This window comes from Leopardus geoffroyi, chromosome B1 (assembly GCF_018350155.1).
Source record: "Leopardus geoffroyi isolate Oge1 chromosome B1, O.geoffroyi_Oge1_pat1.0, whole genome shotgun sequence".
Classification (NCBI taxonomy): domain Eukaryota; kingdom Metazoa; phylum Chordata; class Mammalia; order Carnivora; family Felidae; genus Leopardus; species Leopardus geoffroyi.
In genome coordinates this window covers 83,221,027-83,237,497 of record NC_059327.1, presented here as the reverse complement: position 1 = coordinate 83,237,497, position 16,471 = coordinate 83,221,027, and the positions used below count along the sequence as shown (strand labels likewise).

At 38.2% G+C, this 16,471-nt stretch overlaps 1 protein-coding gene across 2 annotated transcripts in view; it reads left to right on the top strand.

Moving 5' to 3' along the window:
* Positions 1-1,335: 1,335 nt before the first annotated feature.
* The window catches only part of USP38 (ubiquitin specific peptidase 38), a 71,164-nt gene continuing 56,028 nt past the window's right edge, over positions 1,336-16,471 (top strand). For both annotated transcript variants that reach the window (XR_006709521.1, XM_045466751.1), the window contains exons 1-4: positions 1,336-2,589; positions 4,192-4,327; positions 11,301-11,430; positions 13,365-13,466. Coding sequence is in view for 1 of the 2 variants with exons in the window: in XM_045466751.1 (XP_045322707.1) it covers positions 1,908-2,589; positions 4,192-4,327; positions 11,301-11,430; positions 13,365-13,466 (1,050 nt within the window). In the remaining variant the exon portion in view is untranslated. The remainder of the gene's footprint in view (positions 2,590-4,191; positions 4,328-11,300; positions 11,431-13,364; positions 13,467-16,471) is intronic.

Sequence of the window (16,471 nt, the reverse complement as noted above, 5' to 3'; positions counted from 1 at the left end):
CTTTGGTATTTAATTTGAAAGAGTACAAGCATGATGACTGCATCTGTTTGCTATAAACCATCTCCAATGTCAGCAAACACACATGCAGGCATACCTCAGAGATACTGTTGGTTCAGTTCCAGACCACTGTAATGAATTACCACAATGGAGTCAAATGAATTCTGAGGTTTCCTAGGGTATATAAATGCTAATTTTACACTACACTGTAGTCTATTAAGTGTGTAATACCTTTATGTCTAAAAACATACATACCTTAATTTAAAAATACTATACTGCTAAAAGATGCCAACCATCATCTGAGCTTCCAGTGAATAATCACAGCTCACAGATTACCCTAACAAGTAATGATCAAAAAGTTTGAAATATTACAATTACCAAAATGCGACAGAGCTATGAAGTTAGCAATAACAGCTGGAAAGCCAGTGCCAAAAGACTTGCTTGACACAGGGTTGCAACAAACCTTCAATTTATAAAAATCCCAGTATCTGCGAAGCACTATTTTCTTTAAGTGAAGTGCAACAAAAAGAGGTACTAAATACTCTTTACTACGACATGGGCAAATATATGCCATGCATCCTTTCTCACCTGCCATTTTCCTTACTCTTCTATTTTGGGGACGGCTTTTAGGTTTTCCGTATGTTCCAAAAGCTCACTAAAAAAGACTTAGACGCTTGACGAAGCAAACCTCTACCAATACTGACCTTCCTAAAATGTGTATGCAGCTGCCAGTACAGTCCTTACTTTAATAACCACAACATAGGAGAAAGACATTCGCGTTAAGCAGCCTTAATTCATTTCTCGATGAATGAGCCAAGACCTTAAACATTTTCTCCTCAATCCCAGTTTTGAGTTCCCTTCCTTACTTTTTACTTAAATGCTCTTCTCGCGTTTCCAAAACTTTCTTATTCACAAAATGTTACATAAATAGCACTTCCTAGGGCTTTCACGAGTAACCTGACCCGGACAGAACCTACAGAGATCAGGAAGTAGGAATCCTAAAAACCCTGACCACCTCCTCAGCTTCCGCTCGCGGCCGCGCCTCCCAGAGAGCCGCCTGTGACTCGACACACGATGGCCACTGACGCAAGCGTCGCCGCGCGACTCGACAGGCAGCGGCCGCGCCTGCGCAGCAGTGGCAAGACGGGAAGGGATTCCGCGCGTAGACGGGGTGGGGGGCGGGGAGTCTGCGAGTTGGGGCGGAGGAGGGGGAGGGGGGGGACGGCGGAGGGGCGGAGGGGCGGAGGGGCGGAGGGGCGGAGGGGCGGAGGGGCGGAGGGGCGGAGGAGGGGCGGAGGGGCGGAGGGGCGGAGGAGGGGCGGAGGGGCGGAGGGGCGGGCCTTTCCGGAGGGTCTTCGTCCTTCACTTCCTGTTTGTGGGACCTTCTGAATCCGGGTCAAGTGTGTTAGCTTCTTCTCTTCTCCGGAGCTGACCCGGCACCTTCAGTGACAGCGGCTTCTGACTCAACCCAGGGCGGGTTTCATCTTATGACCTGCTAAAGGCCGGACGCCCACACCTGCCCCAGGAAGCGAAGGCGAGCTTCCTCCACCTACTGGCTGGCAGCCCCGGGCCCTGTGTGACCGCCGCTGCCGAGGGTCCCCGCCATCCCCTCCGCGCTGATGCTGAGAGGGAACGCAGGCCCGGGACGTCTGCGGAGTGCGGGCCTCTGGCTCCTTAGGCCCGAGACGGGCGGTGCTGGCTCTTACGCTACCCAGGCTTGCCACCCCCCACCCGGACTTGGATGGGCTCCCCTACCCGATAAATGTGGCTGCTGAGACTGTGGTGGCGGTGGTCGGTCCCGCTACTGCTGCGCCCCAAGTTCCCCTTTGCCACGGGACTCTCGTGCCCCACGTCGGGACTGTCGGCCCCCGCTTCTAACCCCGTGGCCCTGGCCTTGCAGCTTGGCGACAATGGACAAGATCCTGGAGGGCCTGGTGAGTTCTTCGCACCCACTGCCCCTGAAACGGGTGATTGTGCGGAAGGTGGTGGAATCAGCAGAGCATTGGCTGGACGAGGCGCAGTGCGAAGCCATGTTTGACCTGACTACCCGGCTCATCCTGGAGGGCCAAGACCCCTTTCAACGGCAGGTGGGGCACCAAGTGCTGGAGGCCTATGCACGGTACCACCGGCCGGAGTTCGAGTCCTTCTTCAACAAGACGTTCGTGTTGGGCCTCCTTCAGCAGGGTTACCACTCGCTGGACAGGAAGGACGTAGCCATTCTGGACTACATTCACAACGGCCTGAAACTGATCATGAGCTGCCCGTCGGTGCTAGACCTCTTCAGCCTGCTTCAAGTGGAGGTGTTACGTATGGTGTGTGAGAGGCCGGAGCCGCAGCTGTGTGCCCGATTGAGCGACCTGCTGAGCGACTTCGTGCAGTGCATCCCCAAGGGAAAATTGTCAATCACCTTCTGTCAACAGCTTGTTCGAACGATAGGCCATTTCCAATGCGTGTCCACCCAGGAGAAGGAGCTGCGGGAATATGTGTCTCAGGTGACAAAAGTGAGTAACTTGCTGCAGAACATCTGGAAGGCCGAGCCCTCCACACTCCTCCCTTCCCTGCAAGAAGTTTTTGCAAGCATTTCTTCCACAGGTAAGTGTTATTATATTCCCAAAAAAATCTCTCTTGGAAATCCATTGTGTCTCTTACACACGCACGCGCACACACACACACACACACACACACACAAAACCATGTTTGGTTCTCTGCCCTGAAAACATTTTCAATGGAAAACAAATCTCCATACCCTCATCCAAAATTGTATTCCTATTCACTACCCTTTTTATGCTGTCCCTTTGTGCCTTAAAAAAAAGACAGCGTTCCTATTTTAAATGTTGAGAACATTGAGGTCTAAGATCTTTGGCACTAAATAAGTTGCTTAATTGCCCAGCCTCTGCTGAAGTTATGGAATGCTTTGAGGATTGACAACTACTATATAAAGCTTCTATTCATTAGTGACTAATGACAGCATGATAATGTTTATCATGTTATTATTGTACTTTGACTCTGTCATCTTGTCGTTATGAGTTTTTCCCCTGTTTTTTTTTTTTAATTTTCCCACTTTTTTATTCATGGGCTGTGCGGTTTGTTTTATTACTGGATTATTCCAGCTAATTATGTACTTTTTAAATATTGACATTTTCTGTCTGCTGTAGTGTAGGAAAGAAAGGGTGCAGGTAGAATGAGGGAAAGGAAAGAGTATGAGGCCTTAAATAGGTGTTTTTGTGCTCAGGGTATAGCCCATGAACTACATCCTTAGAAAGTGGGAAGGAGCCAAGTAATAATTGGCAAGAATATGCTTTCTCACCAGGGATTTTACCTTGTATCTACATTCCTTTTTGGACTTGGAGCTTTCAGCTCTGTAATTTGTGAAACTAGATCCAAAACTGTGTTTACTTCCTCTCTTCTTGGTACAGTCATTCTCCCTGGCTGTTGTTTGAATCAACTTCTTAAGGAGGTGTCTTCCTTTTATCTTGAGAACCAGAGAGAAATAAGAGTAGAGTTTTAACAAGCTTCATGCATTGTGATGAATTAAATATGTTTAGGAAAGAATTACCAAGTGTATATTTGCAGTATCTTAGTTGTTTTATTCTTTTGATTGTAATTTTTCTTGTATTACCAGTGTAGCTAGAACTGTAAGATTTCCCCAGAACTTTGTCAGCTGTAGCAGTAAAGGTGCTCACCTTGAATTGTTCAATTATTATGTAGTTTAAGCAAATTCCCTCAAAATTCACCTTAATTTTCACTTCATTAAGATATTTTTTAAATCTTCCTTAGAACAACATAATGACTACTGTAATTCATGGTTGTAAGTTACATTGAAGGGTCTAAAGTGGGAATTTAAATGATACCTTTCATTGCTGACTTACAAATGAAAATTTTAGCACAACAGTAACTTAATATTAAATAATACAGGAAAACAAAGTAACTTACAGACTAAATCTGGCAATAGCGAACCATAGTTTTTATATTGTAGTAATTTTCTGTGTAATGAACAGTCATTGCTATTCACCCTCATCTCTCATTTCTGTATTTTAACATCTACCCATGAGGTAGAACATTAACAACTGCTTCCTGATTAACACCTTTGCTGAAATAACATTTTTTTTTTTTTTTTGGTAAATTGTTTCTCTCTAAATACTTTACTTGAATTTTCTTGCCATATTCCTTTTTCTTTTTTAATTAAAAAAATAGATGCATCATTTGAACCTTCTGTAGCATTGGCAAGCCTTGTGCAGCATATTCCTCTTCAGATGATTACAGTTCTCATCAGGAGCCTAACTACGGATCCAAATGTAAAAGATGCAAGTATGACCCAAGCTCTTTGCAGGTACTTCTTCATGACACTATAGATGGTGTTGTAGATTTGGGAGGAGGAGATATTTTGTTGTGTTGTGTGGGTAATGAAAAACTTAGATTTTTAAAACTGAAATCATAGAATCAAATGCATAAAGATTCTCCAAAGTAATTGGAATGAATTATTTACCATACTATAGATTTGACAGGCATTCCAGTAATTCAAAGAAAATTTTCAACTAAACTTTAATTCCAAAAATATAGACATATATGCTTACTGTATATTAGATTATCAATATATTTTACTAATTTATTTACTCATTATTGTTTCTGGAACCTATTTCTTCTCTCTGGGTTGTTTTATTTTGTTTTGTTTTTAAGCTAAGTATATACTTTTACTTTCTCTTTCAACTGGAATTTCTGGGTAATGCACTCGACCTTTGCTTGAAATACGTTTTTTCTTCCTTAATCTTCAGTAGAGAACTTGGCAAGATATAGAATTCTAATTGATAGTCATTTTCTCCTCGTATTTTCAAAATAATACTGCATTGTCTTCTGGCAACTATTGTTGCTGATACGGAGTCTGCTGTCAGTCAAATTGTCATTCCTTTGTCAGTAGTTAGGCTTTTCTGCTAATGTTTGTTTTTCTCCTTCTTGATGTTTTGCAGTTTATTCATATATCTGTAGGTGTAAACTTAATATTATTTATCCTTCTCAACATTTTCATGCTTTTATTAACTCATTCATTTATTTATTCAAATCACATTTATTGGACACTTATCATAAGTGCCAGGCAGTGTTTCAGAATCTCCTTGAACAAATGGATAAAATTATCTGTCTTCATGGGCTTACTTTCTAGATGGAAAGGCATACAGTAAACTAATAACATATTTTATTGATTCCAAGATGCATCCTGATTTCAGAGATGTTAAAATGTGGAAATACGCAGTCATTTGCTGTAGACGTGACTTTTCCTGCCTTAGTGATACGTAAACTAATTATACATCCTAAAGTTGATTTTGTTTTAGATTTTATTAAATATGATAAGTAAGATTATAATTTAGTATGTTGAATAGTGATGAGTGCTTTGAGAAAAAAGTAGATAGGAAAGACATAAAATATGAGGAAATGGCTTGGAATTTTAAATAGGAGGGATTAGGAAAGCCTCAATGAGACAGTGCTGATGAAGTAAAGATGTAAATGAAATGAGGGAGCAAACCCTGTGAAGAGCTAAGGGGAAAAACATCAGAACTGTCTTACAATTTACTATAATTTTTTCTTCAAAGGTACCCATTTATAGAGCTTATTCCAACTATTATGTTTCTTTATTTCAATGACTCTTTTTCTAATTGAGCTTTTCCTCTCTACCTGTTTTTGTTTCATATCTGCCTGGGGTTTCTTGTAATTTGTGTGTGTGTGTGTGTGTGTGTGTGTGTGTGTGTGTGTGTGTGTATCTGTGTGTATCTATGTGTATAGCACATCTAAATAAAATACAGGGATTTGGAACAAAATGGTTTCTGTGTACCTGCTATAAAATTACAGTCATGACATAAACTTAAGTATTTATGTTGGTTTCTCAGAAAGTTACATGTATACATATCTCACTGTAACACAAACTTTGAGGACTTTGATATTTTCTACCTTTTTCCCCTTTTTGTCTAGTGTTTAAAAAGGACTTTCTCTTCTTGCTTTCCTTCTTTCTTCCTTGTGCTCTTAAATTTAACTGAATCAATTTATCTGTAACTATTACTTTCAGATTCTCATTGCTCATTCTCTCCTTAATTTCCATAGATACGTGAATTAGCTTTGTATATTGAAGAAAAATCTATATAAATCGTTCTTGCTGTATGGCCTCTATCCCCACTACTTTTTTTTTTTTAAGTTTATTTATTTTGAGAGAGAGAGCAGGAGGGGGCAGAGAGAGAGAGGGAGAGAGAGAATCCCAAGCAGAGCCCAACACAGGGCTCAATCCCATGAACCATGAGGTCATGACCTGAGCCAAAATCAAGAGTCAGGTGCTTAATTGACTGAGCCACCCCGGTACCCCTATCCTCACTACTTTCAATTTATGGTGATCTCTTTGCCATATTTGGTGGTCTGTATTGTTGTTTTCATCTTCTTGGTATCTTTATATTCATAGTTCTTAAAGTTCTAGAAATGTTGTGACACCATTCTATTAGTATTTTCTTCATATTGTCCTTTCTATTTTTACTTCTCCATTTATTCTTATCATTTTATCAATTCTCTTCTATACGTGGTTGAATTCCAAGTCTTTATGTAAAGTTTTCATTGTTCATTTATTTTTAAGAAACACTCATATCTCATCCATCTCTCCATAATGAAATTCCTTCTGTGTCCTGCCTAGCAGTAATATTCCTTTGTCAGTGTGACTACAACTGCACTAAAATTTCTTTCTCTTTGAGATGAATATATCATAAATTATGTGGTCTTCTAAATAAAATGGGAAGATTCAGAGAATTATAGATTTCAGAGCTGAAAGTGAAATTAGATATCAATTAGTCTGTCACCTTCATTGCATAGGGAATAATATTCAACATTTTTCATTATATGCCCTAAGTCATTACAACAGAACCTTCTAGTTGGTCTTTTTGCCAGCAGTTGACTTAGCTCTCTTCTCTAAATCATCCTGACCTATTCATTTTTCCCTTCTGATCAACAAATTATAATGACTTCACCACTTGCTACATCAAGTGCAAATTCCAATTCTTGGCAGTCAGCACTCTTAATCCTAATTTTTCAATGTTTTCAAACAGTCATAGTATCCAACTTATGAATTTGTTTTGTTTAAAAAAAAATTTTTTTTTAATGTTTATTTATTTATTTTTGAGAGAGAGAGAGAGAGAGAGCGAGCAGGGGAGGGGCAGAGAGGGAGACTCAGAATCCAAAGCAGGCTCCAGGCTCCGAGCTGTCAGCACAGAGCCCGATGCAGGGCTTGAACTCACAAACTGTGAGGTTATATGACCTGAGCTGAAGCCAGCTGCTCAACCGACTGAGCCACCCAGGTGCCCCATGAATTTGTTTTGTTTTTAAAATATATTTGGGGCGCCTGGGTGGCGCAGTCGGTTGAGCGTCCGACTTCAGCCAGGTCACGATCTCGCGGTCCGTGAGTTCGAGCCCCGCGTCAGGCTCTGGGCTGATGGCTCAGAGCCTGGAGCCTGTTTCCGATTCTGTGTCTCCCTCTCTCTCTGCCCCTCCCCCGTTCATGCTCTGTCTCTCTCTGTCCCCAAAAAAATAAATAAACGTTGAAAAAAAAATTAAAAAAAAAAAAAATATATTTGTGGGGCACCTGTCTGGCTCAGTAGGAAGAGCACGCAACTCTTCATCTCGGAGTCATGAGTTTGAGCCCCACATTGGGCATAGAGATTGCTTAAAATAAATAAATAATTTTTTTAAAATGAAATATAATCAATAATTAATTTTTGCCTATTTGTTTGGATGGGAAGTTGTGATCCAGTTTTTGTATTGCATTTCTGATTTATCGTACATGATCCTATTTAACCTACAGTGTATCTGGAGTAATTACTCTTATGTTGCAAATGTAACTGAAAAGAATAGCTATGATTAGTTTATCATACTCCCACCTTATAATTCCCCATACTCCGTACTACCCCACACAGACCACTTACCATGCTTTAACAGTTATTTTCTATAATACAAAGAAATCCAAATACCATACCAGGACCAGATAAATAACATTAAAGTATGAAATAGCCTGTATGTAACTGAAATAATAAGGGATGGGGTGCACAATCACCTTCCAAAAGGGGAAGCTGATCCTCAACTCCATTTTTCTTGAGCCACAAGGAAATTTGAGTTCAGTGTGGCTGATCTGATTTTTCCAAAGAAACCCGAAAGTTTTTTATGTGAAATTTCCCAATTTTTAAAACGGTGTAACAAATACGCAACTGAGGCTGGATCTTGCCATGAAGCTGCCTTCTAAAAGTGAAAATTGGTTTTATTCTCCACAAATTAAGAATAAATCTATTTTATGTCCTATATATATTGCTAATTTTAATGTTAAGGGTTTTCAAGTTGCATATTTTTTAGCTCTAAAAAGAAATGGTTTTATTTATTCCACAAATTTGAGCTCCTTCTCAGTGCCAAGCACTGTGCTAAATCTTGGGGGTCCAAAGATTAAAGATAGAAAAACAAACAAACAAACAAACAAACAAACAAAAACCCAATAGTAAGATCACTGCTCTTAAGCTCCTGGCCTAATGGAGTAAGAAAGACTTCAAAGTACATAAATTACAACTACAGTTAAATGTTCTTAAATGGTAAGAAATTAACTTGATATATCAAGGTTAAGTGTCCTTAAAATTCACGCAGTAACCAATGCATGGTGGACAAGATTACTGTTGTTAACCATAAAAATAACTCATCTCACAATGCCTGTGCCTGAAAGGATTTGGGCATATGCTAGTCCTGTCAGATTGAAGCACAATTGGAATATAATTAAAGTGTAGCTAAAAGTGTTCCACTACTTACCAGCAGACCTTAGTTCAAATAGCAGTACTACTTATTTTTATACTTATGTTTATTAATTGTGTAACTGTTGACAAATTTCCTAACTTTTCTTAGCAATTTGAAAGCAGAAATTGTAACTACTATTATATTTTCAGCATTTAATAGAATACCTGTTTTATAATAGGCACTCAAATATTTGTTGAGTGAATGGCTTCTAATTCATGTTACTTCTGACTTGAAGTTTCTTTAGGATGGTCAGGAGTTTGGGGACATACGGGATAAGGTAAAGAGTAGAGGCTTATGAGATGGGAAGCTAGAAGTGGAGAGGCGAGGAAAAAGCTGATAGGGTGATTAGGTATAATGAAGAACCATAGCTAAGTGGAATTTTCTACTCTGCCCCCTTAGACCTGACCTAAGGGGAGTTCTGGCCCAGGGCCCTGTGTTCCAGGGAGCCTAGTTTCTATTCCAGCAGTGCCATTCCCTACAGGGCAGAGTCCATAGAGCCCAGGAGATGTGCTCCCATATACCCCTTCTCTGAACCACATCTTTTTTTGTGTGCATATTTGCACTCAAAAAATGTACAATATGTACTCACATGATTTTCTTTTAAACAAAAACAGTTTTTAAAAGACTTACTGGCACTTTTTTTCTTTTTTAATTGAACAGTATTTCAGATCTTTCCATGTTGGACCCCCATGGATAGATTCATATACATCCATCTTATTCTTTAAAATTCTACATAATGTTCCATAGTATATTTAGCTATTTCCTTATTTATAGACATTTATATTGTTTGCATTTTTTTTTCGTATCCTAAATACAGTGCTACAGTGAATTTACTCGTTGTACACAAATGCAAGTGTCTCTCTATGTATGTAGAGTGACTGTAAACTTTTATGAAAATCAGCTTAACAATGGTTGGAAGATGTGGAACAGCTGTCAGGGACTACTTAAATGATTTATAACCATCATTGTTAGAAGAAGATGGCCAGAAAAACAAGAGGAGAAATTAATATGTGTAGAGAGCATAGGGAACATACAGATAACTAGTAGTTAATGTGCATTTGGACTTTGGACCACTCTTGATGTCGGATGGAACATTTTAATCTTAAGAGCAAAAACCTTAAAAAAGATAACACTCCAGTGTTAATGTAGGTAGTTACAACGTAACTGTTGTGAAAATGACCAAGTCAATTTAGAAGGCCATTTTTTAAACATGTTCGTTGCTCTTTTGGTCATATGTTTGTATACTTAGTATTTATATTGGACATTTTGTTCAATTATTTATTGCCACATATGTTAATATTTGGTAGAAGAGAAGCATGCACATTGAGTATTTTCAGTGTCATACATTAACTCATGTAGTCTTCACATCAGCTCTGTAAAATAAGCATGTTTATCTGTAGTCTCCAGATGAGAAAACTGAGACACAGAGGTTAAATAACTTAATCAGGTATTAGAGCCCCCCCCCCCCCACCAATTAATAAATGGTAAGTTGAGATTTTGAAACTAGATCACTCTGACTTTAAAAACTTGTTTATCCACTACTATTTTCTTCTTATGTAATCCCCAGAATTGGATCATTGGGCCAAATAATACGAACATTTGGCCCAAATGTTTTCCAGAAGAGTTGTACCACTCTTCATTGTGATTGATGTCTAACATTGGGGACAGTCTCTGTCAAACTCCATCTTACTTTGCTGTTACTTCCATTAAACTGGGTTGCTACTCAAGAAGAAAAACACTAATTCAATATAAACACTCAGTAATTCAATATATGGTATATTTACACTTCAGTACCCTTTTATCTATTTGATGTTTCCTTTTTTCTTGGTATGGTAGGATACTGAAAGGGTGAAGAGACCTGTTTCACAATTCAAAATACAGTCTTTTTTAAAAGTGCATTTCATATTTAGACTGCAGTTACCAGAAAGGAGAAATTTTGTTCCTTTGTATCTTAGAGAACTACATTTGAACTGTTCTTCTTAGAGTAAGTTTGCCTAATAAATTCTAGATTCCATTATGTAACTTCAACTTAAAACTTTGCATTTATGTGAAATGACCCTTTATCAGAAATTCTTTTTATTGAAATATGTGAGAAACTATTAGCTTACAAGATTGGAAACTCTTTGAGTACAAGCACCCATTATACTCATTTCTACATCCTATAATTTTATTTATTTTTTTAATGTTTATTTATTTTGAGAGAGGGAGAGTGTACAAGCAGGGGAGGGGTAGAGAGAGGAAGAGAGAGAATCCCAAGCAGGCTCCATACTGTCAGCACAGAGCATGGTGTGGGGCTCCATCTCACCAACCATGAGATCATCACCTGAGCCGAGTAACCAACTGAGCCACTTTGGCACCCCTCATTTCTACATCTAAAACAATGCTTTTCGTAAGCAAACTCAGTAAATACTGAGTCACAAAGGGAGTGGTTATCTACTCTAACCCTTGCTATTTCCAACTAAAAGATGTTGAAAATATTTTCAAGATTAATAGTTTTGTTTTTCAATTTTCAGAATGATTGACTGGCTGTCCTGGCCATTGGCTCAGCATGTGGACACATGGGTAATTGCACTCCTGAAAGGACTAGCAGCTGTCCAGAAGTTTACTATTTTGATAGATGTTACTTTACTGAAAATAGAACTGGTAAGTGGGAGTATTTAAATCTCTTAAAATGAATGCTCTCCTAATCAATGGTTTTATCTTTGAGTTGTCCCCTGTAAAGTATCTAATGTTGAGTATGTTCTTATTTTGGGTTTTGTTTTGAATAATAATTTTGAAACAGCCTTTAGAAACTGAAAATGGTATTTAAGTATAGGTAATTAAAATAGTTTTGCTGTTTTCAAGTATTGAATATGAAAACACTTCCTCCCATTATCTTCCTTTTTTAAAAATGTTTATTATTTTGAGTGAGAGAGTGCCTGTGCAAGTGCACGCACGTGTGCGCACATGGGGGCGGTCAGAGAGAAGGGAGAGAGAATCCTAAGCAGGCTCCACATTGTCAGCACTAAAACCCTATGTGGGGATCGAACTCACAAACTGAGATCATGACCTGAGCCGAAGTCAAGAATAGGATGTGTAACTGAACCACCCAGGCGCCCCTCCTATTATCTTTTGCATCCAACTAATCAAGCTTGTGCCACCATCATTCAACCAAAACTATCTTTGACACCAGTGCTTTCCAGTATTGCTAAACTCAGAGTTATTTCTCAGGCCTCCTCTCATTTAACCTATCAACAGCATTTGACAGTTGATCACTCCCTCTTGAAATACTTTCCTCACTTAGTTTTTGTCCCAGTTCACTTCTCTTTTTGCCCTGGTTCACTAGCATCTCAGTCTCTTATAGTGGATCTTTCTAACTTTAGAGTGCTTTAGAGTTTCTTTCATCTTTGATCCATTTTCTTCTCAATCCATACTCAGAGCATATATGTTCCATGGCTTTAAATAATGTTTCTAAGTTAACGACTGCCAGGTTTCTATTTCTCATTCATTATTTTCCCATGAACTCCATATTTACGTATCCATCAGTCTCAAAATCAACTTTTTCATGATAACCTCTGATTTTTCCCTCCCAGACTGGTCTTCCCCATCTTATATAGTTAATTCATCCTTCCACTCGCCCAGGCCAAAACCTTGAAGCTATCCTTCTCTCTTTTCATTCTCTCTCAGCTGTTATCCTACAAATCCTGTTGATGCCACATTTAAAATATATCCAGAAGCCTATCACTTTTAACCAGCTACATCACTATCACTTTGGTCCAAAGCCATTATCATGCCTTGATGTACTGATTGCAGTAGTCTCCCTGCTCCTGCCCTTGGTCCCCCACAGGTGTCTTATAACTCCTACGTGATCTCGCCCACTGCTGCTTCTCTCATCAAATCTATTACTGCCTCAGTCTTTGTGCTTTGCTTACACTGCTCTCTTTGCTGTATCTCTAGTACAGCAAGCTGCAGGCTTCAGGGCCTTTGTAGTGCTTGGCATTTGCCTTGCTTATTATGCTTTTCTCCCAGGTACCTGCCAGGCTTATTCTCGTTTCCTTCAGTGTTTTATAGTCAGATGTCATATTTTACATGAGTAATTTTTTGAATATCATAATAAAATAGCAGACCCCATTGCTACTCAGTCCCTGTTCTTCATAGCACTTGTCTCCATGTTACTTTTCATTGTCTACCCACCCTGTAGACAGTAAGCCTGATCAGATCAGAGTTTTTCTTTTAATCCACCGTTGTATCTTCAGTGCCTAGAACAATGCCGAGCAGTAGTAAGTACTCAGTAAATATTTGTTGAATGAATTGAATGAAGCGTGGGTCAAGGAACTATCACTTTATAAATAAGGTTTGACAGATTTTTATTTGATCAAGGGGTTTTAAGAGTTATTTAGGCCACTGCATTCCCTTGATGTCAGTCATGTTGTTATCTCCCACCTTTCTCTCTCCCAGAGTTTAATAACATGTTATGATAGAACTTTCCAGAAAGGGGGTACTCAGGTACGTATTTTTGGTCCAAGGAAAATAACCTCTGACTGGGCTAATGATTTCCCTACAAACTCTTTAAGATGGATGTCTTATCTTTTTTGAAGGTTTTTAATCGACTTTGGTTTCCTCTTGTGAGACCTGGTGCTCTTGCAGTTCTTTCACATATGCTGCTTAGTTTTCAGCATTCTCCAGAAGCGTTCCATTTGGTAAGTTGGGACACAAGCTTTCTACGTTGAAAAGCTTTGTTTTAAAATTTTAGTTTAATATTGAGTCACATTTACATGTAGTCAAAAGATCGTAAGTTAGTCCTGAATCTATTTTCTTGTAGCTTTATGATTTCTTAGAAAATTGAGGTGATGGGATTTCCCTCCAAAGAATATATTTCCGGAATGTCCGAGTCTCACCAAAACTGCTCCACTTGCAACCACTACCAGCAACTGAAAGTTACTGTTCTACACGAGAGATGTCACATGTCCACAAAACTGATGGTTGTCTGTTTCATGTATGAACAGTGTAGAAGAAGAAAAATGGTTTAAAACCACTGACTGCTCTAGAATTTCAGAAACGTGAAAGCATCAATTGTTTTATAGCCCCAGAACTAAGACTTCATTCTCTCCCAGCGTATGACCTACAAATCCTGTTGACTCCACCTTTAAAATATATCTGGAATCCTACCACTTTTAATGAGCTACCATCACTGGTTTTGATTTGATCTGATTTCGGTTATTTGGTTATCAGTTATTACAGGTGGAAATGATAAAATGTTATTCAAAGAACCTGTCCACTTATCTATCTAGCACATCACAGAAAGGCAGTGCTTTATCTGGTTACTTGCTTCCTCCAGGGTCTGATCCTCGGTTTTATAGGACTAGAACCTCATTATCAATCCAGCCACAATGTAAAAATCTTAGGAATGCGGACCCACTACAAGCAGATTCAAAGGAGACTGATGAATAAGTGCTGAATCCCAGTTGTTCATTGTTAGCTAGAAATATAACTAACTAGCCTCCGAGAACCATATACATGCATAGGCTGCTCAGTGCCTCACTGCCAATGAAGGAAAATCTGCAGGCTTTGTAGAAAGTAAACCTTACCAACAAGTAATTACATTATGCATTGTCACTTAGGTTGTGTTATTCCAAGAATTTCTACAGTTAATTGCCTAATTGGTGATGTTGACCATCAACCAGTAACCTTATATTTGTTACACAAACAAAACTCAAAACTTCAGCTAATATAGCAGGTATACTAGCAGAGTCTAGTGAGAATTTCTACAGTTAATTGTTTAATTGGTGATCTTGACCATCAACCAGTAACCTTATATCTGCTGGTTATACAAGCAAAGCTCAAAACTTGAGCTAATACATCAGGTGAACTAGCAAAGTTTAACAAGGTAAAGAACATCAGTTATTTGTGTCTCTTCAGGCACAATCGTGTAGGCCAATTGAGAAAAGCTTTCTTTTCAGAATTTCTGGAAAGGAGATTCTCTAACATAACTTAGTCATCCATTCTAATGTTTATTGCTCCTCAAACTGAGGACATTTCTTAATCTGTCTGATTAGTCATTTATGCCATACTCTAAACCCATTTCTTTGTTCACAGTTTTTTAAAAGATGGAAGATACTCCATATTGTTGTATTGCTTTTATATTCTGAAAAAAAATATAGTTTTTTGGTTTTTTTTTTAATTTTTTTTTTCAACGTTTATTTATTTTTGGGACAGAGAGAGACAGAGCATGAACGGGGGAGGGGCAGAGAGAGAGGGAGACACAGAATCGGAAACAGGCTCCAGGCTCTGAGCCATCAGCCCAGAGCCTGACGCGGGGCTCGAACTCACGGACCGCGAGATCGTGACCTGGCTGAAGTCGGATGCTTAACCGACTGCGCCACCCAGGCGCCCCAAAAAAATATAGTTTAAAAAAAATGGTTGACTGAAATATTTAGCTTATTGAAATATGAAATCATTTATTTAAGAAATCATTAGATCTGAAATTAAAAGTTGTCATCTGGCTTAGTAAATTCTAAAAACTGATATCTAATTATTGCTTCCATACTATAAGCATGGTATACGTATATATACATACATATATATGTATATTTGTATAGCCAGACCAGCTACTCAACTAAAATGAACTTGAGCATCTAATGGTAGTTAAATCATGTGGTAGTTAAATCAGCTATAACTAATTCAGTGAAGGATTCAGGTTTAGAAGTTGTTAAGTATAAGCAATAATCTGGAATCACCATCACTCTTCATTACATTACCTGTTTATACTATTTTAGAGCAAACCAAGATTGATGTTATAATATGTGTATTTATAGATCAAATTACTTTTCTTACGCTTTTTATAAGTGGAAAGAAATTTATACAAAAGAAAAATCTCAAATCTTCTAATAAGTTATATACATTGTCTCAAATAGTAACTTAAGTTTAATGAGTATTACAGTAATGTTGACAAATATTTAGGTTTTCTCATTCAAAAAATATCAACTTCCAAGCATTTAGAAGGTAATAGCCTGCTTGCACATATATATCTATGCCTATGAAAAACTTAGTCTCATTTCTATGTCAGTGATAATTTTAACCATATAGGATGTATAGCAGACAACTGTATTACCTGATTACAAAGACCAGATCTACACTAGGAAGGCTTTTGGAAGATTTGGAAATAAATTAAATAATCATTTTTTTAGTTATTTTCTCTTCTTCTCTTCCACTTCTCTCTCTCTCTTTCTTTTCACCTGTGAGGAAACAAAATAATTTTGGATTTCTGACTATTTTAGCAAGAGAGTATCTGATAGAAATGGCCTTATGGAGCAAAATTATAACTCAGCTTTGAGTAGAAATGTAGAGATAATAGCAGCAGAGTGAACTCATTAGGAACTAATGGTTTCGTGGTCAAATTAATACCTTTGATGGAGGTAAGATTAAAGAAGGTAGTGCAAAAGCTAAAATGTAATTTTAAGATCTCCAGCATAGAATCAGAGCAAAAAGAGAATAGCAGCGTTAATTTAAGAATATGATTGTTCTTTTTAGGAGGAAGGAAAGAAAGTTGATTGTGATACTACTATAATTTGCCATTTGGAGACCATAAAACTTTAACTTCACTTTTATTACAACTAGGCAACCAAAAAATTGTTTTAGAAATAGAACATAATATTCTTAGATACCTTTTACATATGAAGTATAAATGTATAGTAATAGATTATAA